This window comes from Poecilia latipinna, unplaced genomic scaffold (genome assembly GCF_001443285.1).
Source record: "Poecilia latipinna isolate Pla-1442-1.1 unplaced genomic scaffold, P_latipinna-1.0 Scaffold1031, whole genome shotgun sequence".
In the NCBI taxonomy this organism is placed as follows: Eukaryota; Metazoa; Chordata; class Actinopteri; order Cyprinodontiformes; family Poeciliidae; genus Poecilia; species Poecilia latipinna.
Window position 1 is genome coordinate 66,009 of NW_015113647.1, and position 23,213 is coordinate 89,221.

Consider the following 23,213-nt stretch of genomic DNA (forward strand, 5'->3'; position numbering starts at 1 on the left):
TGATTTTAGAACTGGGTGGTGTGCTCTATATTCCTGGTATTAGTGAGAACGCCATCAGCAGCGTTCTGGATCAGTTGCAGCTGGAGGGTTAGGGTTAGGGTTTTTGTTTTGGCAGACCTGAGAAGACGTTGATCCGGCAGAAACATCTGTCTTTTAATCCTGGAAATGTTCTTCAGATAACAGAAGGCTGACTTTGTATCGGTCTTTATGTAGGGCTGGGAGATGTATCGAGTATACTCGATGTATCGCGAGTTTTTCTACTTATGATTGTTAAAATGGCTATATCGCAACCATCCAGTATAAATTGTTCAAATAATAAGCTTTCGCCATCAAATTTATGGTTTATCTGACAACCTGTGAATGTATCACTAGTCCCTCGCCCCTCCCAACTTGAAAATATTCTACCAATCACACTGCGCGGAGAAAACAAACAACATGGTGACAGCGACAGTTTGGCGAGCCGTGAATGAGACGGAAACTGAAGAGGAATGAGATTAACTAGTCTAGCAACGAAGAGAAACAGCGCTGGATTAATAATTTGGTAGTAGTTCAGATTAGTTCAGACCCCACATGTTCGTCACAATTGCTCTTGGTACTCTTTTGACCCATATGCAAACACACTTAGAAGAAGGAAGCAGAATTCAGAAAAGTTTATTAAAAATTAAAGATCTGAATGTGGAGTTATGGTCAGGCGGATCAAAGTCAGGAGGATTTGGCACAAGGAGATTATTTAAAAAAAAAAAAGAAATTATTTCCTTTATTTAACTAGGTAAAATCCCAGTAAGATCCAGATCTCAAGAATTACTTGGGCAGAAATCTGCAACACACAACAACCTGGTTACATAACAGTAAAATATTTGGACAAGTTTAAAACAAATTTAAAAAACTGTTTAAAAGCAATGTCATTGATTAATAGAATCATGTTGCATGAGTTTAACAACTGCCCAAAAAAGTTCCAAAGAAATAATATCCAAAATTTTTAGTTCAGACTGGAGCTGATTAAATGCTGCAGGAGCCAACACACTGAATGCTGCCTTCACGTGGAACATGCAAAAGATAAAACAATGTTATTGGAGCATAAAGAATAGAAAGTAACAGATTGTTATAGGAGAGAATTTAAGTAGGTTGGAGCCAAGGTGAGTAGAATTTTATAAATCAGGATCAAGTGCAGAGCTGGCCCAAGCCTTCACCCTAAACNTGTGCTCTTCCGATCTAAATATGATTTTCCCCCCCCTAAATTCAAGACATAGGGGTGACCCAACTAGAGTCTAGTTGGGTCACCCCAAGATCACTAAGTCTTCTTAAGGTAAAGTCTCTGAGGTAGAGTCTCTGAGAACAGTTCTTCAAAATATAGTCAGTGTTTTCAGCAAAGTTGAGCTGACTGTCCAGGAACGACCCAAGGTATTTAAAATTTGCCAGTTTCAACAGGTTGGCCATCGAGAGAAACTGGAACCACTTTAATAAGGTCTTATTTAGATCATTTAATTAGCTCTACATTCTTAAGAGAATGAAAAATTTATAATAAAGACTTTGCGGTATTCTGATTTAGTAATGTAATTATATTAGTTGTGTTACCACCCCCACGCCACTAGAGGCAGTACCAACCCCGAATAGATGCAACTAAGGAGCAGATTTAGAAGTACACCGAAAGCTACAGAATTTGGTAAAAACTGTGATTTTTGCTGAAGTAATTAAAGACACAAGTTCAAATCCATGCTGAGAGTGGAGCTCCTTCAGTCAGTGCTCCTCCGCAGCTCTGATTGGCTCAGCAATGTAACCTGATCCTCTGCAGCAAGTGATGGCAAAGCGGGGCGTCATCACGACTTTACACAAGTGTGTCTTTACCTCCGTGGCAGAGGCTCCGCTGAACCCCGAGACTGACTCACCGAACCACTGGGGTTCGGTCGAACCCAGGTTAAGAACCACTGATCTAGAATGGCACAAAATATTTCTATTTGCATTCTTAACTCAACCAAATCATGTTTACCGCTGATCTGGAGATTTTCTGTCACCATGAGGACAAAACTCTACTTAACAAAGAGTGACTGAAGATCCCGTCCAGAACCCAAAACCAGGATAAAGAGGTTGAGTGAATTCTGTCTTGAAGGTATGGAGATGGATCGGTATTCCAGAAGAAACTCTGTAGAAGGACAGAGTGCCACCTGGATAGTCCACATACACTCCTACTTTGTGGTAGGGAGCAGAAGATGAGCAGGAGGAGATGAACTCCCTTTTGCTCTCATGGCAGACAGAATAACGACCCTCATCGGAGCAGCTCAGACTCCAGGACATCTTGTTGAATCCAAACTCACAGTCATTACTGCTTCCTTTACGCTGGACTCCTCTGTAGCTCACAGAGATCTCAACCTTCCCACTCCAAATAACCTCCCAGTAGCAGCGATCAGGAAGGCTTTCCTTGCACAGAACCTGGGGCCAGTAATCAAATCTCTCTTCATGGTCAGGGTAGGACTGGGCCTCATCCACACCAGTAACCTTCCTGTTGCCTTCAGACAGCTGGAGCTTTTTGTTCACTGCGTTTGTGTCGATGGTGAGTTGACGAGAATCTGATACAAACACAATGCAGATACAGTTATTGGTCATTTAATGACACCTTGAAGATGGCATGAATCAAATAAAAGCACACTTACACTTCTTCAGACCTGGTGTCAACCACTGGTCACCAGCAGGCTCCACTCTGAACAGAAGAGGGTTACACCATCAGTATCTTTCAGCAGCAAACATGGACATTAGGTGTTTCTCAAGCAGCTGGTAAAGTGAGTGCAGCTTTGTCTCCTCAACCAGCTATCGGTATTGCTGCAGTTAACTTTACCATACCTCAGTTTTTCTGGTTTCCAGAAAGAATCCAGTGCAGTCAGCTTATTCACCCCTTCCTCTCCTGGATGGTTGTAGCTCAAGTCCAACTCCTTCAGATGGCAGGGGTTGGAGCGCAGAGCTGAGGCCAGAGAAGCACAGCCTTCCCCTGTGATCAGACAGCCTGACAGCCTGCAGATACGCAATGAGCCATTAAACATATTTTTGTAGGAATTGCTTTTAATTATCTAAAACCAGACAATTCAATCAAAAGCAAAGACGCCTCATTCTGGAATGCCAGGAGAGCCAAAAGGGGCAAAGGAGCCCAGTTTACCATAATCATGCTGTGGACACATGACCACTTTTGTGAAACATTAAAATCATAGTTTGAAGATAATAACAGAATAACAACTTCAGTCCGAGGTTACAAAGCTAAACATCTTCCTTCTGATGACTAGATTCTGATAATTGAACTATGAATATTGCAAGATAGCCCTGGTGGAGCCAACATGAACAAGAAGCAAGTTCAATGTTGTGCCAAAAATAAAGACACGGCTCTTGTTTTAGTTACAGACAGACCAGATAAGCAATCAAAGCCACCCTTGTCCCTAAAAAATGCTGCAGAAGACATGTTCATAAGTCTTATCCAGGTTTCTAAAGCCTGCATGAACTGGAGAAATAAATACCTAGCATATTCTTCACGATCAGCCTGAAAGTCACCAAGAACTTTCCAAATCTGCTTTTTGGTTGAGGCTTCCTTTCAAACACCCTTAAACCAGATGCAAAATGTTGCTAATACAGCTACATAAGGTGCAGTCCTCCTGCCCACTTGGTACCAATCTGGTACACCAGGAGTCTCCAGATTATTTAGCTGTTGCTGCAACTGGCAACAATGTATTTCTGGGCATATAGCCTGACAGCCACATCTACATTTTGGATCTTGAACATGTGCTGTTTGAATTTTCTGTCCCTTTTATATTATATTTCCTATTATGAACAAAACATCTCAAACAAATTGAAAAACAAAATACCACTAAGATTTAGACCAGAAGAATCATTCCTCCACAAAAACCCACATGGACAGTGAAGTCCTCCAGAGCACAAAGGAATTCCTAATTTTTAAATGTAAATTACCTTATTCAATAATAACCTGCAGCTAAATTGTATGTGTTCCCTTTCATGTGCGATTAGATATGATCTCCTCAAAATTGTACTTTGAGAGACTAACACAAATACATAAGGAAAAAATGTACTAGTTCAAGGAAAGGTTACCTTAGAGTCGTTAGAGTGCATTGTTCACTTCCGAGTCCTCCACATAGAAGCGTTACTCCCATATCCGTCAGGTCATTGTTACTCAAGTCCAACTCTCTCAAATGAGAAGACTGAGAACTTAGAACTGTGGAAAGGGTCGCACATGTGCTTGGCGAAAGGTTACAGACACTTAATCTGAGAAAACACAGCAGGAGAAGGGAACTCTCAACACCTGACCTTCTCCACCAAATGCAACTCAGCAGTTTATTGTTACTGGATAAATACAAAGTGTATCATACTTACAGGGCTTTGTTGGACACTTCGAGAACTGGTAGCAACCTCGCAAAGTCCTCATCTGAACTGATAAATTTCTTCAAATCAAACAGATCCAGATCTTTTTCTGATGACAGTAAGATGAAGACCAGAGCTGACCACTGGGCAGAAGACAGCTTATCTGTGGAGAGACTTCCTGAACTCAGAGACTCTTGGACTTCTTCTACAAGGGCAAGATCATTCATTTCACTTAGGCAGTCAAAAAGATTGATGATTTTGTCAGCAGGCAACTTCTCACTCATCTTCCTCTTTATGTATTGGACTGCTTCATCAGTGGTTTCTGTACTGGGCTGTTCTCGTGTCAACAGGTCCTTCAAGAGAGTCTGATTAGTCTGGAGAGAAAGACCCAGAAAGAAGCGGAGGAACAAGTCCAGGTGGCCATTGGGACTTTTTAAGGCCATGTCTACTGCACTCTGGAAGAACTGATGTTTTTCATGTTTTCTTTTAGATTTTTGGGGAAATGTCTGATTTTCTTCAAGAAGATTGACTCCAGAGTTGATGAAGGTCAGATGAACATGAAGAGCAGCCAGAAACTCCTGAACACTCAGATGGACGAAGCAGAACACCTTGTCCTGGTACAGCCCTCTCTCCTCTCTAAAGATCTGTGTGAACACTCCTGAGTACACTGAGGCTGCTCTGATATCGATGTCACAATATTTAAGATCAGATACATAGAATATCACATTTCCTTTCTGCAGCTGATCAAAAGCCAGTTTTCCCAGAGACTCAATCATCTTCTTGTTGTCTGGACTCCAGAGTGGATCTGTTTCAGATCCTCCATCATACTTGACCTTCTTCACTTTGGTCTGAACCACCATGAAGTGGATGTACATCTCAGTCAGTGTCTTAGGCAGTTTTCCTCCCTCTCTGGTCTCCAACATATCCTCCAGAACTGTAGCAGTGATCCAGCAGAAGACTGGGATGCGGCACATGATGTGGAGGCTTCGTGATTTCTTAATGTGGGAGATGATGCTGTTAGCCTGCTCCTCACTGCTGAATCTCTTCTTGAAGTACTCCTCCTTCTGTGGGTTGGTGAACCCTCTAATCTCTGTTACCATGCCAACACACTGAGGAGGGATCTGATTGGCTGCTGCAGGTCTTGTGGTTATCCAGAGGAGAGCAGAGGGAAGCAGTTTCCCCCTGATGAGGTTTGTCAGCAGAACATCCACTGAGCTGGACTCTGTAACATCAGTCAGGATCTCCTTGTTGTTGAAGTCCAGAGGAAGTCGACTCTCATCCAGGCCATCAAAGATGAACAGAACCTGGAACTGTTCAAAGTTACTGATTCCTTTGGTTTCAGTAAAGAAGTGATGAATCAGTTCCACCAAGCTGAACCTTTTCTCTTTCAGCACATTCAGCTCTCTGAAGGTGAATGGAAATATGAACTGGATGTTCTGGTGGGCTTTGTCTTCAGCCCAGTCCAGAGTGAATTTCTGTGTTAAGACTGTTTTCCCAATGCCAGCCACTCCCATGGTCAGAACTGTTCTGATTGGCCTATCAGTGCCTGGTACGGCCTTAAAGAGGTCTTCTAGCTCTATAGCCATTTCTGGTCTGTGTGGTTTCCTGGATGCTGTTTCAATCTGTCTGACCTCATGTTCCTGGTTGACCTCTCCAGTCCCTCCCTCTGTGATGTGGAGCTCTGTGTAAATCTGACTCAAATGCATTGGTTTTCCAGCTTTAGGAACCCCTTCAAAGATCTGCTGAAGTGTGTTCTTCATGTTTGCCTTAAGATTACTTTGGCAGGTGACAGGAGAACCTAAAATAATAATAAAAAAGTAGCAGTTAAAATCACTAGTACCTCTTCTCTCGTGCGTGTAATAATCAACACACTTCTATCAACTCTTTGGTTCAACAGAAAATAGCCAAGGCAAAGATATTTGTGTACCGTCTTGATTCTTGGTGGTTAGGTTTCAGGATTCATCCATCTCTGTGTATTTAGATTGTTTACTTGCTTTTCCTCACAACTGCACCCAGTTTCTAATCAACCAGCTACTCATTGTCTTCAATCACCTCTCTTGCATAAATCTCTCTCAGTCAGTCAGCTCTTGGTCAGAGTAGGTAAGAGGTAAAACTATTAAAATCATTAATTTTGTTCTCGTTCATCCTTGGCCAGTTTGCAACACAACCAGTCTGATAGTAGACCAGAACTTTATAGTAGTGTAACTGAGTTGTAAGAAAGAAGTATTTTTGTTTCTACATGTGATTAATGAGGTAAGGGTAAAAAAGAGTGTTAACCAAAGCAACATGGATATCAAGCAGCTTAAAATATTTTGGAGTGGTTACAATATGGTCAAATAGCTGCAACTGGAAATATGGTGAAGTTTTAATGAATCTTATGGAGATAAAGAAATAGATATGCATCACCAATTCTTTCAGCTTTATAATTACATACAATTATCTGTCCATAGCAATCATGTTGAAAATCATTCAGATGTTTAAACCTAATAAATATTTACTGTTCCCAGAAAGAAATCCATCTAAGAAGATCAACATCACTGTACATGTTGAAGAAGCTAAGGATTGAAGTTAAAGCCGTATTGTTAGAAGTCCATTCATGATGCACCTATTGGATAGAAATGATTGTTCAGAGTGAAATGATCACTTACTGTTGAGCAGGCGTGTAGCCAGATCCTCCTGATTCAACTTCTTCAGGAAGCTCACAGTGATGTGAAGTAAGTGCTCTCTGTTCTTCCTCCTGTGCTCCTCATCCTCACCCTCCATCTGACTCTCTAAACACTGTGAGCCAAATGGACTCAGATATGTTTTAAACATGTTTAACTGTTCCTTTATATAAGGGAACATGTTTTGTTCCACCTCCTGAAAAGCAACACAAGATGAAGGACGTCAGACTGGATCAGAACATCAGATGGACAGACTGAAGGTTCTCTGGTCTACAAAGACTGAACAGAACCAAAGTACAGACCATAAATGTGGAGTCCAGCTGGGTTTGAAGCTGCTGGGCAGTCGGACTAGTGGGAACCTCTGAGCTCTGCTGGTCCACTCTGTGGAGGAACCAGGAGCAATTAGCAGATATTGTGTTTTTCTAAAATGATACAAACGCTGATTAATTACATACTTTACTTTCTGTATGGAAGAATATTTACTGAAAGTTTTTCTTATCTTTATCTCAGCTCTGGTTAAGGTTGTCCTAGTTAAAGCCTCCTTTCCCTTCCCTATATCTGTCCAGCTGCAGCTGACTGGTTATACTTGGTAGCTCCCAGTAAAACTGTCTTTAACTCACATAACTGAATAATCTCATATCTATATTTTACTTTGTGCTTTATGGACAAATTCTGCATTTCAAATTTCCAACTTTTCCAGACATAGTAAATTTATCTGGCAGTTTTTTGTTTTTTTACAACATTTTTTAAATTTGAGCAGAAAACATATGTGAGGGAGTCTTACCATCTACACAATCAACATATTAAAAACAAAATGCTAAAGATGAGTTTTCTGTTTTATTTGGACAAACAGTAATATTTCAAAAGAAAATGGAATAGAAGAATCAGAATAGATTTTTACAAATTATCTAAAGCTGAGAAATACCCTGCATGATCTACTGTACTTATCCATTTTTCCCATTTTTAGTCCTGAATTTGTCAAACGCTGCAAATAGGGCTGAGTGACACGGAACTATTTTTAAATAAATCCATAACTGCTGTGAGGAGACGCTGCAGCTACTGGGAATAAAAAAAACACAAGAACTATCCATAGAAGGGTAAAGAATGGCTTTTATGGTAAATGTTATTCTGAAACTGTAAAACTTTTGTGGTAGAAATAAAATGCTGTTCTAAAAGTTGAAACTTCGACATGTTCAAGTCCTTTATGGTTTGATATTCTCCTGAATTAAAATAAAACAACCTTAGATGATTAGAGACAACTCACCCCTTAAAATCAATGAGCCGACCCCTTGATGAGTCACTGTGTAGGGATCCAGGTTCTGGTTCTGGTCCATGTTGCTTCCTGTGAAAACATGTGGCTTGATGATGTGAGGACAGCAGGAGATGTTTGCCAGATGAGTCAGAAAGATTTAAGCAGCAACACTGATCCCTCTTTGCTTCACAGCAATGTTTCAACTTTGACTAGGCCACTTCATAGCCTTCATTTTGTTTGTCTTTCTAAGCCAATCATATGGTGGTGTTCTCCATCAGGTCACCTTCAGGATTTCCTGCTGGAGAGACTCATGGTTCCTCCAGCTGTAAAGCATTCCAGACCATCATACTACCACCACCATGCTTAACTCTTGGAATTATGTTCTTGTTCTATTTCGTCTCGCCGAGCTTTTTTTCACAGAATGCATGTAGCACATAGGTTGGTGATACAATGATAGATGTAAACGACAAAACCAAGCTAACAAGGGGTTATTAGCAGCTAACTAGCAGTAGCAACAAGCACCTCAAGTCACCAAACACAATGAAGATGTCTGTGTGCTACTCAAACTTGCCTGATAGTAAAACCCCATGAGAATAAAATAATAAACATAGAAAATATGAGATTAAATAGTCCTGCCATGACAGAATTTAATTCCTGTGATTAACATATTTAAGGCCAAATTATATTTTTTATGAATATAGGACATTTTAAGGCCTTAATTTTAAGTAGCGGTGGGCATTTATTGTATCGTTCATCATTTATGTGATAAATTTCTTAATATGATTAAATATGATTATTCTGAATTATGATATTTAAAACCACCAGCACTGTAGATGTTATTGTTAATTTGCTTTATTCTCCTCTTTTTGTTCAATTAAAGTATCAATAAAAATGAATTAATTAAAAAATATGATTAAATGAAGTTACTGTGTGCAGTTTATTGGTACAAATAACACTTCTTTATGGTGTTGGTGTCCTGAAGAAGTGTTTTATAAATGGAAATGTTTTTCAAGAGTAGTGTTTGTGCTTGTGGGGCTATAATTGCTGTGACACACAGTTGCAGCCATACTGTCATCTAAAAGAGAAATAATACCATAAAATATCGTTATAAAACTTTATGTTCATATTTTATATACATTGATTTAAGGTTATTTTAAGGATGCAGACATCCTGATTGAATTTCTTTAAAGCTTGCTTTTTGGGTTCTGTTAGCCTACTTCCTGTTGTCAGGAAAGTTCTTGTTGCTCAGCTTTTACCACTTCAGGTAAAACATCAGATGATTAAACATTTTTCTAAACAGAGATTTTTACTTTAATGGTTTTAAACTTGATCACATTTGACTGTACTAACATCTAGAGACAGCTCACCTCTTTCTAGGAGGCTGGCTTTGTTTAAAATCAATGAGCCGACCCTTCGACTTGTCACTGCACATGGACTCGCAGCTCGGTCCAGATCCAGTCTCTGGTTCTGGTTCTGGTTGTTTCCTGGGAATAAAAATGGTTTGTGATGAGAGTGCTGAGCTCTGACATGGAGAAGACTCAGACGGTGACCTCACCTCTTAGAGGGACGGACTGCGGCCCCTCCGTCCTCAACCTGATCCATCCTGCTCAGCTCACACACCGTCTACCTTCATCTGAAACATCAAAACACAGATTAAACCTGACAGCTACACATAAACAAAATTAAAGTAAATATTCAGATTCACTGGCAGTCATTCTCTACATCTGCTACATCTGATGTCAGGTGAAAAAAATCTGCAAATATCTTAGTACCTTTGAATTAAGACAAAACTAATTTACAAGTAACTTTTCTGCAAGAAATATGAGCTTGTTTTAAATCAATAATTCCTTAATATGCTTAAAAAAGTAATTGTTCTGGCAGATTATTTCACTGATAATATGGGAGCAGTAATCTGCCAATGCAATAAGTACTTTTTAATCAATATTAAGCTCATATTTCTTACTGCAAAAGTTACTTTTAAGTAAGATATTTTTACTAGAAACTAACCAAAAATACTTGATAAGATTTTGTGTTTTTGCAGTGAGAGCATATTCTCCAAGATCAATAAACTTTAAATTCTAATGAACATTTAACACTGGAACTGGAAGATATTTTATATGTCCCAAATAAATAAACAAATCATCAAAAACAAATAAAATTAATTATCCTTAAAAAGGCCTAGTTGAGATTAAAACACCAGACTTTTATCATCCTGTTTTTGTTTTAATGGAAAGAGAAAGAAAAGAGAAAAACAATAAATCTCTCAACTGGAAACTGAGTTTGTTTTAATGTATCATTTGATGAACTAATTTATTGCTTATTGCAACAGGATTATCTCTTCATCGTTTTAATCATTGCAGGAGAAACTGATTTACAAATTGTTCCCTGACTGAAGAATGGAGAATGGTTCAGATACCCTCCAGTTACCCCACAGCATATCAGTGGACTTTGACTAGGCCTTTTATGGCTCAGCCACTCCTCTGTGGATTTCCTGGTGCACTGGGTCATCATCATGTTTTTATTCAGCTTCAGCTTAGTCACAAATGGTTTCAGATTTTCTTGATGCATGATAGGAATCTCTAATTCTGAGCTGAACAGGGTCTGCTGCAGCAGAACGTTCCCAAATCATGACACTTCCACCTCCATGCTTCGGTTAGGATGGGGTTCTGTTCCCATCAAGCTGGATCTGGGTTATAATAAACATTATTCCAGATGATTCCGTTTTAGGCCCATATTTCCAGAACTTCTGCTCTTTTTCTGCGTTCTCTCTAGGAAACTTCAGCAGGACTTTTATGTTTTTATTAGAGACCAAAGGTCGCCTGCTTGTTCACGTTCCACTTGATTTAAACTTGTTCAGCCTCTTTCTGAGTGGGCCGACATGAACCGTCATATCAGCAGGAAACAAATATCCAATCAGCATCGATTCAAACAGAGAAATTATGAAGAAAATAACCAATCGAAACCAACAGAGCAGCAGCACCTTGCTGCCACCAGGGGGCGCCTCGTCATCTGACACACGTGTGTGAATTTAGCCATTTTAAGGTGGAATAAATCTGTGAAATTTAATTATTTCAGACATTCTCTTTTTCTTGTACTGACAAAACGTTTTGTTTTTACTTTTGTGCTTATTTTCTGTAACGTTAAGATTATTCTTAAATACCAACATTTCCAAACATTAGGAAAAAAAACACTGCAAAGCACTTTGGTGCAGTTAATAGTTGTTTTTAATGTGCTATGTAAATAAATTTACGTTTGTTTAAAAAATGTTCCAGAAAAAGTCATAGAGACATAAGAATGTTGTATAAACGCTACAGTTTATTAAACAACATAGAGTCACTGAAGAATAAAGTTGAGCTGCAGAATAATTAATTTAATAAGCACCTTATTGATTAGCCAGATTAATTGGCTTTCTGTCGCACTCTATAGATGTTATTTTCCTTCTTTTTAAAAACACTCTTTATTCCCTTTAGAGAATTAACGTATCAAGGACTTTCCAATTACGGTATGTATGACGGTCTTCCTGTATGCAGATTGATGCAGCTGCGCCTTTTTTCCGGCGTGTTTCTTAGAGTTTACAGGTTGTTTCATAATAATAATAAAAAATTCTCCAGCAGCTTCTCACCTTCAGCCGCCCTTAATAACTTGTAGCGTAAATAAAAAGAGCCGGAGAGCCAGAGCTGCTCTCCGGCGGCTGTCCGTTAGAACTCTGTCCGGTTTAAGTGCGTCAGACAGCGGGGAGAGCAGCGGCTCCTCTCCGGTCCTCCGGAGGCTGAACAGGTATTACAGAAAAATCTGTAACACCTGTTTGGAGAAACTCCACACGAAGAACAATGTCTCCCTTTTCATCTGCTGACCGACAACTAACTCTGGCGCTGAAAATTTTCCTCTAACTCTGCTCAACCATCATGGCGGACAGGAGAAACAGTCCCTTCTTATTATCGAGCTCCCCGTTTCGTTTCCGCTGGCAGGTCGTTACTGTGATGTCTGCAGAGACATCACAGTACCGATGTGATGTCTCGTTACTGTTGAGAAGAGCTGAACTCTTCTCAACTGATTTTAACAAGTAAAGCATTAAAACTGGTTATGTTACCTTCAGATAGAGGCTTGAACGTAGAAAATCAGCTGCGCCATTCCGAGGGTAAAAGTGAAAGTAAAAGAAAACATGGTGTGGTGCAAACTTAAAGGGGCAGCATTGAGGAGTCAGCCGTGTCCCCCTGGACTGGAAGCTTCTTTTTATCTCATAGTGGCAAACTTTCTTTTATTCCTATCTTGATTTGACAAAGTTTGCTGCCCCTCCACCATAGTCTTCCTCAAATCTAAAAAGGTGTCAAAAGTTTGTGCAGCATAGCTTTTTGTTTGTGCTGTGATCATTTTAAAGATAATAAATGTGAATAAATAGATACATAAATAAACCAACAAAATGAAAGTTTCAAGGTCAGAAAGTCAATCAGCCACTCCTCCCCCATTACTCAAATTAAACAAAATTGGTGTCAAATGTTTTTCTACCTTTGTGCAGTAACGTTTTTTATTAGTGCCATTATTTTGAAGATATTAATACAAAAAATTACATAAGTCATCTATGAATGACCTCATTACTTAAGAAAACATTTTGATGTTTGAGACAGAATCTAAACACCTAGTAAACTAAATATTTTTTTTACTTCAACATTAACTGTCTGTAATAAGACAAAAGAATTTTAAACTTTGAAATTTGGAGTTACTTGATATATTTTTGCAATGTGAAGTATTTTGAGAAAAGATTGTAGCAGAACATTTCCAATATGACACGTTGTATAGATTCTACAGACACACTTACATCCATGCTTTTAAAGTTGAGAAACAGTTTATTAATTATGAAAATTAATTTGAGAATGACTGGACCACGGTGATGTACCTGTGAAACAACAAATATGGCATTTATCTTCCAAAAGAACTTCCAAAACTTATTGGTATTTGGTTTAAATGCTTCTCTAGCAAAGGGGGCCAGTGGTTCTTACAGACGATACAGAGCTATTGGTGAAAAAGAAGTTAAAACCAACATAAAGAGGTTCTGGAATCGTTGCGTTGAATGTGTGGATGTGGCTCAGGGAATCTGCGTCAACAGTGAAAAAGGACAGAGTTCCAGCCGGACAGTCCAAGTACATCGCTATTTTTGGAGAAACAGGATGGTTAGAGAAATTTACAGAAGATAGTTTGGTATTATCTTTCCAAATTGAGTAACCAATATCAGAACATCCCAAACTCCAGCTGAGATCCATCGATTCCAGTGGAGAGTCCCTGTCCTTGTCTTCCTCTTCCCTTTCTCTGTTTACTGACACGTCAATCTCTCCTGTCCACTCGACTTCCCAGTAACAACGGCCAGTAAGACCATTACTACAGAGCAGCTGATAAGGCTCCTCATAGTCAGGAAACGTCTCCTCTTCCACACGCGTCACCTTCCTGTTGTCTTCTGAAAGCTTCAGGTTTCTGCTCACCGTGTTTCTGTCGATGGTGAGTTGACAGGAATCTGATGGAAAGAAACACAATCCAGCTGCAGTTATTGATCATTTATTGACATATTGTTGTTGATGATGATATGACGGCTTAAAGCCGCTTTGTTGTCATGAATCAGATGAAAACCACTTACACTTCCTCAGACCTGGAGTCAACCATCGGACTCCAGCAGGCTCCGTCCTGAATGGAGGAGTCAGATTTAGACAACTTTGTTCAAACAGAGTTTTCACAAATTAAAAAAAGGTCTTTGGTGTAGAATGGCGCCTGGGTTGCACTGACACATGAAGAGATTTTACAATAGTCCAGGCATTATTTTAACAATCTGTTTTCCCATCAAAAGGTAAAAAGGTAAAGGTAAGGTTCTGACTTTTCAAGTAACAAACTGTAAAGATTGATCCCCTCTCTTTCTGCATACCTGAGAGTCTCTAGTCCCCAGTTTGGGTCATCCAGGCCTGCTGACAGCAGCTTTAGTCCTGATTCTCCTGGATGATTGTAACTCAGGTCCAGTTGCTTCAGCGCTGAAGGCTTGGAGCTCAGAGTTAAAGCCAGGGAAGCACAGCCTTCCTCTGTGATCATGCAGCCTGACAAGCTGCAAATGGACAACAGGAAAGCTAAAATAAAGCTAATTTTAGCTTTATTTGATCAAATTTAACAAGTTTTCTGAGGGAAAATATTGTTTCTATTATCTTAAACTGAATGAATGAAAACATGTACCAGAATAGCAAAGTGGGTAAGGTTTCATAAGTAGCACTGCTAATCTCCCACATCATTCTTATATTTATATACTCTGCTATCATAGTGGAATATTGGAACCGTTTCTCTGAATAAAATGCTACAATTAAAAAAAAAGATTTCCTTAACTTATTAAGGCTATTATCAGATTAACTAATGATCAGCAGCATTAATGTCTTTGTGATTTCCAAGTAATTTTAACATGAGCATTGTCTTTTACATTCATGCTCATTAGTTCTTCATAATTTAAAATTTTTAAATGTATTTACAGTTACAGTGTTAAATGTTCATTAGAATTTAAAGTTTATTTATATCTGAGAATGTGTTCTTATGTTATTTTGCCATAACCATTATATAAGTGGAAAATGGTCTCAACACAAAAATATTACTTAACGCAATAACTTCAGGGACAATTTATCATCCAGAAAAACTTATAATTGTGACAGAACTAACAACTTCCCCTTTTGGCTCAGTTGTTTCTTCATAAAAACAGACAACAGCAACAGGACACAATTTATTTGTATTTTCTGCTTATTGATCCAGTCAAGACTGTAACTCAGAGACTGAGCTGAAAACACTAAAGAACTTTGACTGAACCTACCTGAGTGACTCAAGCTTGCAGTTTGGACTCTCCAGTCCCTCACACAGAAGCTGCACCCCAGAGTCCTGGAGGTCATTGTTGCTCAGGTCCAGCACTCTCAAAAGTGACGTGTGAGAAGACAGGATGGAGCAGACGGATTGGCAGCTTCTGTCTGACAGGTCACACAGACTAAGTCTATAAAGGCAAAAACAAAAAACATGTGAACAATAATCTGATGAACACATTCCAAGCTGCAGTACTGAAGTAAACTATTTTCCTCAGATTGCCTAAAAAAACTATAATTACTGAACTGTGCTTTTGAGTTGTTTTTTTAATTTAAGTTTTGTTTATTTTATTATCATTAATCTTTTATTCTTTCCATTCCCTGTCTCATATCGATGTTACTTTTCAGTACCTGAGCGTTTCTAGTTTGCAGTGTGAACTCTGCAGCCCAGCACACAGCTGCTTCACTCCTGCATCCTGCAGGCTGTTGCTGCTCAGGTCCAGCTCTCTCAGACTACAAGGCTGGGAGCAGAAAAGTGACGACAATCTCTCACAGCTTTTATCGGACAAGTTGCAGCGATTCACTCTGACGACACAGCAAGAAAGATGACATGTCAGGCAATGGTGAGTGACTGTATGATGCACCACGGCAAAACCAGGAACAAGTCCACAGAGCAGAAATGGAGGGGAAAAAAAAGAGACATTATAAGCAAAGTGAAACTTGGCATATAACATCTACAGAGAAAGCCACTAAAAGAATGTGGAAAAAATGTTAATACTTTTGAAAATTGTGTAAGCAAGGGTTGAGCTAAGCACTGTTGCCCTTTGCTTAAACCTCTTTGTAAGATTTCAGAAACTGAAAGGTTATAAAACAAGCAAAAAAAAACACTAGCACAGTAGAATTTTTACAAAGCTTATTTTAGGGGAAGGTAAGTGCAGTAAACATCTTAAAGTTACCAAAAAATGCAAAACAGAAAATTATCTCGACTATGAGCGCATTAGTGGATGTGTGCCCATCATAGCCAGGTAGTAGCTAGTTACATTTAATAATTTTTTCGAATCTACTTTTATATGTATTTTTACTATGCTGTACGTTTTGCTTTTACTTCAGTAATTTTATTATGAAGTATCGATACTGAGTTGTTTTAGCCAAAAATTCACCAATCATAGACACACACCTGCAGTTTTTGTTAAAGTTTAATTAAGTTTTTTTAAACAAAACTGACTTGGAAAAATTCATTTTGCCTGATTTTGTTATTTTTTTGTTACTTATGTAAATTATTGCACTTACAGCCTTAAAATTAAAACATTTCCATTTAATTTATATTTTGGTCCATCTGATAATGTAATCTTTAAATATTAAATGATCGATAATTTGATCAGTTACTTATAGACTTTTTACCAAATGCTTTATTACATTTGAGTAATTTATTGGACAGCTACATTTTGATTTTACTTGAGTAACAATATGTTGAAGTAGTGCAACTCTTACTGGACTATAATTTTTTGCTACTCTGCACACCTGATAACCCATTAATTAGATGCAAACTAACCTCAGAATTTCCAGTTTACAATCAAGATTTTTCACTCCAGGCAGCAGTAGATCTAGTCCAGAGTCCTCCAGATTGTTGTTACTTAAATCTAGCTCCATTATGCTACATATTGGGGTGCTGAGAATGGAGCACAAGGCCTCACATGTTCTCCTAGAGAGCTCACAACCTCCCAGTCTGTATAAATCACAAATTAGTACAATAAATGTGCAGGAAATTAGAGATGAGAAACATCTGTATTGCTCTATACTCACAAAGCTGTAATGGAGACCTTGACCACTGGCAGCAGCATCAGAAGAACGTTCTCTGAATCACCATAATTCTTGAGTTCAAAGACATCCAGATTACTTTCTGAAGACAGAATGATGGAGACCAGATCTGACCACTCAGCAGGAGACAAGTCATGCGTTCTGAGGTGTCCTGAAGTCAGGTACCGCTGGATCTCCTCCACTACTGAACTATATTTAGTTTCATTCAGACAGTGGAACAGACACAACATTTTCTCAAAGCATAGAGATTTTTCAGTGTATTTCTTTATGCACTGGTCTGTGTGCTGATTCCTCTGTGAGTTATTTGTGGTCCATTTAAGCAGGCCTTTAAGGAGAGATTGGTTGGTCTGGAGAGAAAGACCCAGAAGGAAGCGGAGGAAGAGATCCAAGTGTCCATTCGGACTGTCTAAGGCCTTTTCCACTGCACTCTGGTAAAGAACATTTAGATCAGGCTCTTTACCTTCCACTAAGGTGTTCCTGTCCATCAGGTTCTCACAATGTTCAGTAAAGGTCAGATGAACATGAAGAGCAGCCAGAAACTCCTGAACACTCAGATGGACGAAGCAGAACACCTTGTCCTGGTACAGCCCTCTCTCCTCTCTAAAGATCTGTGTGAACACTCCTGAGTACACTGAGGCTGCTCTGATATCGATGCCACACTCTGTCAGGTCTGATCCATAGAAGATCAGGTTTCCTTTCTGCAGCTGATTAAAAGCCAGTTTTCCCAGAGACTTTATCATCTTCCTGCTCTCTGGACTCCAGTGTGGATTTGTTTCAGCTCCTCCATCATTCTTGACCTTCTTCACTTTGGTCTGAACCACCAGGAAGTGGATGTACATCTCAGTCAGGGTTCTGGGCAGCTCTCCTCCCTCTCTGGTCCATAACACATCCTCCAGAACTGTAGCAGTGATCCAGCAGAAGACTGGGATGTGGCACATGATGTGGAGGCTTCGTGATTTCTTCATGTTGTTGATGATCCTGCTGGCCTGCTGCTCATCTCTGAATCTCTTCCTGAAGTACTCCTCCTTCTGGGGGTCAGTGAACCCTCTGACCTCTGTTACCATGCCAACACACTCAGCAGGGATCTGATTGGCTGCTGCAGGTCGTGTGGTTATCCAGAGGAGAGCAGAGGGAAGCAGTTTCCCCCTGATGAGGTTTGTCAGCAGAACATCCACTGAGCTTGACTCTGTAGCATCAGTCAGGATCTCCTTGTTGTGGAAGTCCAGCGGAAGTCGACTCTCATCCAAGCCATCAAAGATGAACAGAACCTGGAACTGTTCAAAGTTACTGATTCCTTTGGTTTCAGTAAAGAAGTGATGAATCAGTTCCACCAAGCTGAACTTTTTCTCTTTCAGCAAATTCAACTCTCTGAAGGTGAATGGAAATATGAACTGGATGTTCTGGTTGGTTTTGTTTTCAGCCCAGTCCAAAGTGAACTTCTGTGTTAACAGTGTTTTCCCAATGCCAGCCACTCCCATGGTCATCACTGTTCTGATTGGTTGATCTCTTTCATGTTGGACTTTAAAGATGTCTTCTTGTCTGATTGTTGTTTCTGGTCTGAATGGTTTCCTGTTTGCTGTTTCAATCTGTCTGACCTCATGTTCCTGGTTGACCTCTCCAGTTCCTCCCTCTGTGATGTAGAGCTCTGTGTAGATCTGGTTCAGGAGGGCTGGACTTCCTGCTTTAGCGATTCCCTCAAACACACACTGGGACTTCTTCTTCAGGGAGGATTTGAAATGCTGCTGATGAACTCCACCATACATTTCTAAAATTAATAGTAATATATTGATTCAACATAACAAATCCCTTCATATGACAGATTTATACAGATTTAAATATATGATTTTCAGTTATTTGTGTTTTTAGAAAACAAATCTTACTGTTCTGAAATCGATCAGCCAGCTCCTCCTGCTTCATATTTCTCAGAAATTGATGGGTAATCTTCAGAAAAGCTTCTCTGCTGATCTTCTCCTCATCTTCAACATCCATTGAACACGTTAACCATTCAGGATAATCTGAACATAAAACCTGGTGGATCTTCTTCAGCTCGTTTTGCACAAAAGAGACAATCTTGATTTCTAGCAGCTAAATTAGAAAGAATTTAGAAAATTAAACAAAATATTGTATGTCCAGTGTATGAGGTGCAGATTGACATTGAACTAATATCCCAAGTGCTCTGTAGAGAACAGAATCTGTTGTGAACACAGGTTAAATTTCAGGTTAATCTGTAAAGCTGAGATCAACACTGGTTTCTATCTGAAAACTAAACTTTAACACAGATTTCTCTTAAGAGTGTTAAGATGTTAAGCTAGTCTCGATGTTAACTTTGTCAAGTCCTAAAGAACCAGTTTCTTTAAAAAAGCACTAAAGACATGATGTATTCCTGTCATTGCTCATATTCAAGGCACCAAAAAACACTTCAAGTCGAACCCCGACCTTCAACTCAGAGCCAGACTTAGTGCAACTGTTTTTAATCACAAATTGAACCAACACCACAAACAGGATTGGTGACGAGACGTAGACCCACCGATCCCAAATATTCCTTCATGTCCTGATGCAGACATAAGGGTCGAGAAAAGCTTGTCCTGCCTGGACACCACCAGCAAATGTCTCAAGGAGGCATGTACTTTAACCATTTCCAGAACCAAAAAATTTGTGGCATGGATAATCAAGTCTTCAAGATTTCTCAAGAAGTCAAAGAAGGTAAAAATTGACTATTTCAGGACAGAACAAAATCTCTTCTCTTTGAATCCAACATAAACATTCCCAAGGAGGCTGAAAAGAATGATGCCCCAATAATAGCTATGTGACTCCAACATTGTTGAAAATGTTCAAACCTTAAATATGGAGTCCAGCTGTGGTAATGCTGCATCTTCAGGAACCTCTGAGATCCTCTGGACACTTCTGTGAAATAATCAGGGAGATGCACTGAGAAAGAAAATTGTAAATTGTCCTTTTCATTTGAAGCAGGCTTGCTTCAAATGAAAAGGTAATCCAACCAAGTTTTTTTTACCCTTCTGAGAATAGCATGCCACCTTAGAAGTTGTTTTCATCAAGTTCGCCTTTGAACTTTTTTAAAATTCTTTGATCAAATTCTGAAAAATAAAAACCCCAACGATGTATTCAAGAATCCAACACTAAATCTAATTCTTCTCATCTTTACTTCTCTGTTTCTACATCCATTTTTTTCTGCTTCTTCAAAAACTGGGTCATGGATCCTTGGTCAGATGGTTTTCCCACTGTATGTGCTGTATAATGGCTGCTGGAAAAGACAAGTACTTTGCTGGCTTACCATCCAGCAACCTGCGTTCCTATTGGTTGTGCAGGAGGTTCCATTTCTGCTTTTCAAAGATGTACAGTTGTATAACTGTGCATGTGTTTGTAGCCATTTTCACAAACAAGTGTGAATGTTGAGTAGGGGGCGTTATTTGGGTTTAAAGTGACAGAGCCCTAAAACGTCTCATTCTGAAAGGAGCGTAAAAAAGGCAGAACTGAGCAGAATAAAATCTGATTATGTAGGAATGATTTTGTTAAAAATGTTATGAACATGTTCTGTAGCCCATAAACCTTTCCTTAGCTGTTCAAGGAAGGACAACAGGTCACCTTTAACTTACTCAGATTCAGGGATATTTAGTCTCTTAAAGTTAACAAGTGGGTTGTCCTTTGACCTGTCGCTCTTAAAGGACACACAGCTGGGTCCGGGTTCTGCTCCGGGTTCTGGTTGGTTCCTGTTGAACAAGAAGGATTTTTCACTCAAGTACTGAGCTAAAACATGTGGGAGCCCCTCACTAGGACAACCAATAAAAGAAATTCATTTAAAAAAAAACACATTTTATAGATTAATTCCACACAAACTGATGTTTTCAATCCTTTGAATGCTCTTAATTATGATGAATTTCTGCTTACAGCCAATTAAAAACATCAAACTAATAAAATATTTTTTAATGCAGAACTGTGGGATGAATGTAATCTGTGTTTAATCTTCCTTCTAGGCTATCTTCTACAGTCACTTAATCTGAAAACATAAGAACGTGTGATCCCATTTATTTAAAACAGGTGGTATTTTATAGATTATCTGTATGGCTGTCTAATTCTGAAATAAATGCAAATGAAGCTCCTAACCTAAATCTGCAACCATTTATTCATACAGTATTGATGTAAATTACAGATGAGGTCAAATCTGCTGGTTTTCCAGAGTTTGTCTCTACAGAAACTCAAATATTTAACCCATCTTCAAGCAGAAACAAACCTAGTTTAGTTTGTTACATGTTTACAGAGAGTGCGGCTGAGGATTTGACATTCTGACACGTTTCATTATTCTCTGACTCGCCTGATGTCCTTGTGTCCTCCACACAGAGACGTTCTACAGGGACGGACTCTGTCCTCTCGCTGATCCATGCTGCTCACAAACCTGCTACCTTCAACTGAGCAGAAATCGCAGAAAACATTATTACAGCTCTACAACCATCACATGTAATAAGAAAGTAAAGTCCTAGCATTCATTTTCATCATGTACTGCTTTGTTTTGAAGTTTCAGACACTAATTAAGCTTCTAGAGACTAAAGAGCTGTTATAAATTATTTAACCACAGCAGAAAACTGGAGTGTGTCACAGTAAAAGCTGCAGACGTGGTTATTAAACAGTCTTATCAAAATGTCCTCATTAAAAATGATCGATTTGGGTTTAAATGCTTCTGATATATTGGATTAATATGAATGTTAATGTGAACAACTCTGAGTCTCTCACAGCTTGTGTTTTTTTCTCTTTTCAGTCCAGATGATCTTTTTCTCCAAATACTTTAAATAGACAGTAATAAGGATATTTCAGAGTGCCAAAGCTAAAAAAAAATATTTTTTTATTTTTCTAAACTCTGATTGTTTACATTTTCATTCTAATTTGTGGCCAAAAATAAGCATAAATATAAATTTAATCTGATAAGTCGTTCATTACACATGAAAGTGTAGAAATATGAAATATGTGTCTTTTAATTTGTTTTATGGGGGGAAATCTGATTATTCTTTCTTTTCAAATAGAAATGTATAATATCTTAATAAATTTCCAGGTTTTGGCCAAAAACCTTCAGTATTTAAAAAAAATAAATAGGAAAAGAGAACATCAAATCAATAAAACTTTATTTTGGAGCTGAATTTAAAATATGTTTGATTATATTTTTCTAAATATTTTCTATTAAAAACAGAAAAATTCTATTTTAAGTTATTTTATAAAGTCTTAATGTTGTGTTGTATTGTTTTAGTTTTGTATTTGTATGATATTTTAATTGTATGCTCTTTTATTTTTCTGCACAGTGCCTTGAAAAAACAGGTTTTATCTTAAATCTAAATAAAAAGAAAGCAAGAATTTTAATTCTAACAGCTTTTAAAACTCTTAATTTAAAAAATACTTTTGTTTTAGTTTTAGAAAAATTAAGATATTGAGGACTCATTTAATAAAAGCTCAAGTTTGAATGAAAAGAGCAAAGAAAATCAACAGAAAACATATGATTGATGGTTTGGTATATTAGATAATGGTGCTGTTATCCCTAATGTGACCACTAGGTGTCAGAAATTGGCGCATATTGTATGAATTTAGCAGCTTTGTAAAGTAGGAACAGAGGCAGAAGTGGAAGTCAACCAGCTGCAAACAGAAAAATTACATTTCAGGAGAAATAAAAACTTTCAGCTCATGTTGTAATTCGGATAGTTTAAAAAATGACTAGAAATCTGCAGAGACTCAGAGCTGCATGAAAAGGTGCCATCATTTACTGCTGCCCTGACTTAGGTTCACCAAAAACTTCCTCCACTGGACCACAGCTCTGAATAGCAGATTCCTGCTATTGGTTAGAAACTCAAACACTAAAAACTGCTTACTTTACCATCAGACTGAGATTTTCCTCGGAGAACGTCGTCTGAGCCGAAAACTTTCTGAAAGTGAAACTAGAAGAGAAATCAGGAAATGCCATCTGCACCCAGAGAGGGAGGAGGATCCTTAATTCAGCAAGACACGTTTCATCATTCAGGAAACGGTCAAAATATTCATCAGTCCGAGAAAATAACCAACAAGGAGAACAAGAACAGTTTACATGTTAGGAAAATTACTAACCTGAAGTTTCCGTAAAGATAAAGTTTATCACCTTTTGCTCTGAATTTTATTTAATGATCCTAATTGTTCATGGATGCCTCCAGTAAAGGAAACAGATTTCTAATCTAATTAAATTTGACCTTTTCTCTTTTTAGTCACATTTCTAAATTAAAATATTTGACTCTGAAGGACATTTTCAATCAAAAAAAACCCAGATTTCCAAAAATCTGCTTCTGTTGC

General features: G+C 38.5%; 2 protein-coding genes and 1 long non-coding RNA gene across 6 annotated transcripts; 1 reads left to right on the forward strand and 2 right to left on the reverse strand.

The window, feature by feature from the left end:
* Nucleotides 1-1,763: 1,763 nt before the first annotated feature.
* LOC106958924 (protein NLRC3-like) lies at nt 1,764-12,464 on the reverse strand. 2 transcript variants are annotated; one of them, XM_015051108.1, is made up of 12 exons: nt 12,359-12,423; nt 11,891-12,252; nt 9,824-9,901; nt 9,636-9,752; nt 8,281-8,358; nt 7,319-7,397; nt 7,002-7,212; nt 4,366-6,151; nt 4,084-4,257; nt 2,836-3,003; nt 2,649-2,695; nt 1,764-2,564 (listed from the first exon to the last, which is right to left on the reverse strand). In XM_015051108.1, exons 3-12 carry the CDS (start codon nt 9,868-9,870, stop codon nt 2,032-2,034), a joined length of 3,240 nt encoding a protein of 1,079 aa, XP_014906594.1. In that variant the 5' UTR covers nt 9,871-9,901; nt 11,891-12,252; nt 12,359-12,423; the 3' UTR covers nt 1,764-2,031. The 2 variants fall into 2 exon arrangements, with proteins under 2 accessions (XP_014906594.1, XP_014906593.1); XM_015051107.1 differs by lacking the exon at nt 11,891-12,252 and having other exon boundaries at nt 12,359-12,464.
* Nucleotides 4,858-17,538, forward strand: LOC106958932 (uncharacterized). Its single transcript, XR_001427251.1, has 2 exons — nt 4,858-4,899; nt 17,406-17,538. It is a non-coding gene; the product is annotated as an uncharacterized LOC106958932 (long non-coding RNA).
* LOC106958923 (NACHT, LRR and PYD domains-containing protein 12-like) lies at nt 13,093-22,843 on the reverse strand. 3 transcript variants are annotated; one of them, XM_015051104.1, is made up of 12 exons: nt 22,768-22,843; nt 21,226-21,319; nt 20,510-20,623; nt 19,733-19,799; nt 18,776-18,980; nt 16,881-18,660; nt 16,630-16,803; nt 15,489-15,662; nt 15,095-15,268; nt 14,177-14,350; nt 13,895-13,941; nt 13,093-13,774 (listed from the first exon to the last, which is right to left on the reverse strand). In XM_015051104.1, the coding sequence occupies exons 2-12, from the start codon at nt 21,291-21,293 to the stop codon at nt 13,239-13,241; spliced, it is 3,513 nt and encodes a 1,170-aa protein (XP_014906590.1). In that variant the 5' UTR covers nt 21,294-21,319; nt 22,768-22,843; the 3' UTR covers nt 13,093-13,238. The 3 variants fall into 3 exon arrangements, with proteins under 3 accessions (XP_014906590.1, XP_014906591.1, XP_014906592.1); XM_015051105.1 differs by having other exon boundaries at nt 22,763-22,821; XM_015051106.1 differs by lacking the exons at nt 14,177-14,350; nt 15,095-15,268 and having other exon boundaries at nt 22,768-22,842.
* Nucleotides 22,844-23,213: the final 370 nt, after the last annotated feature.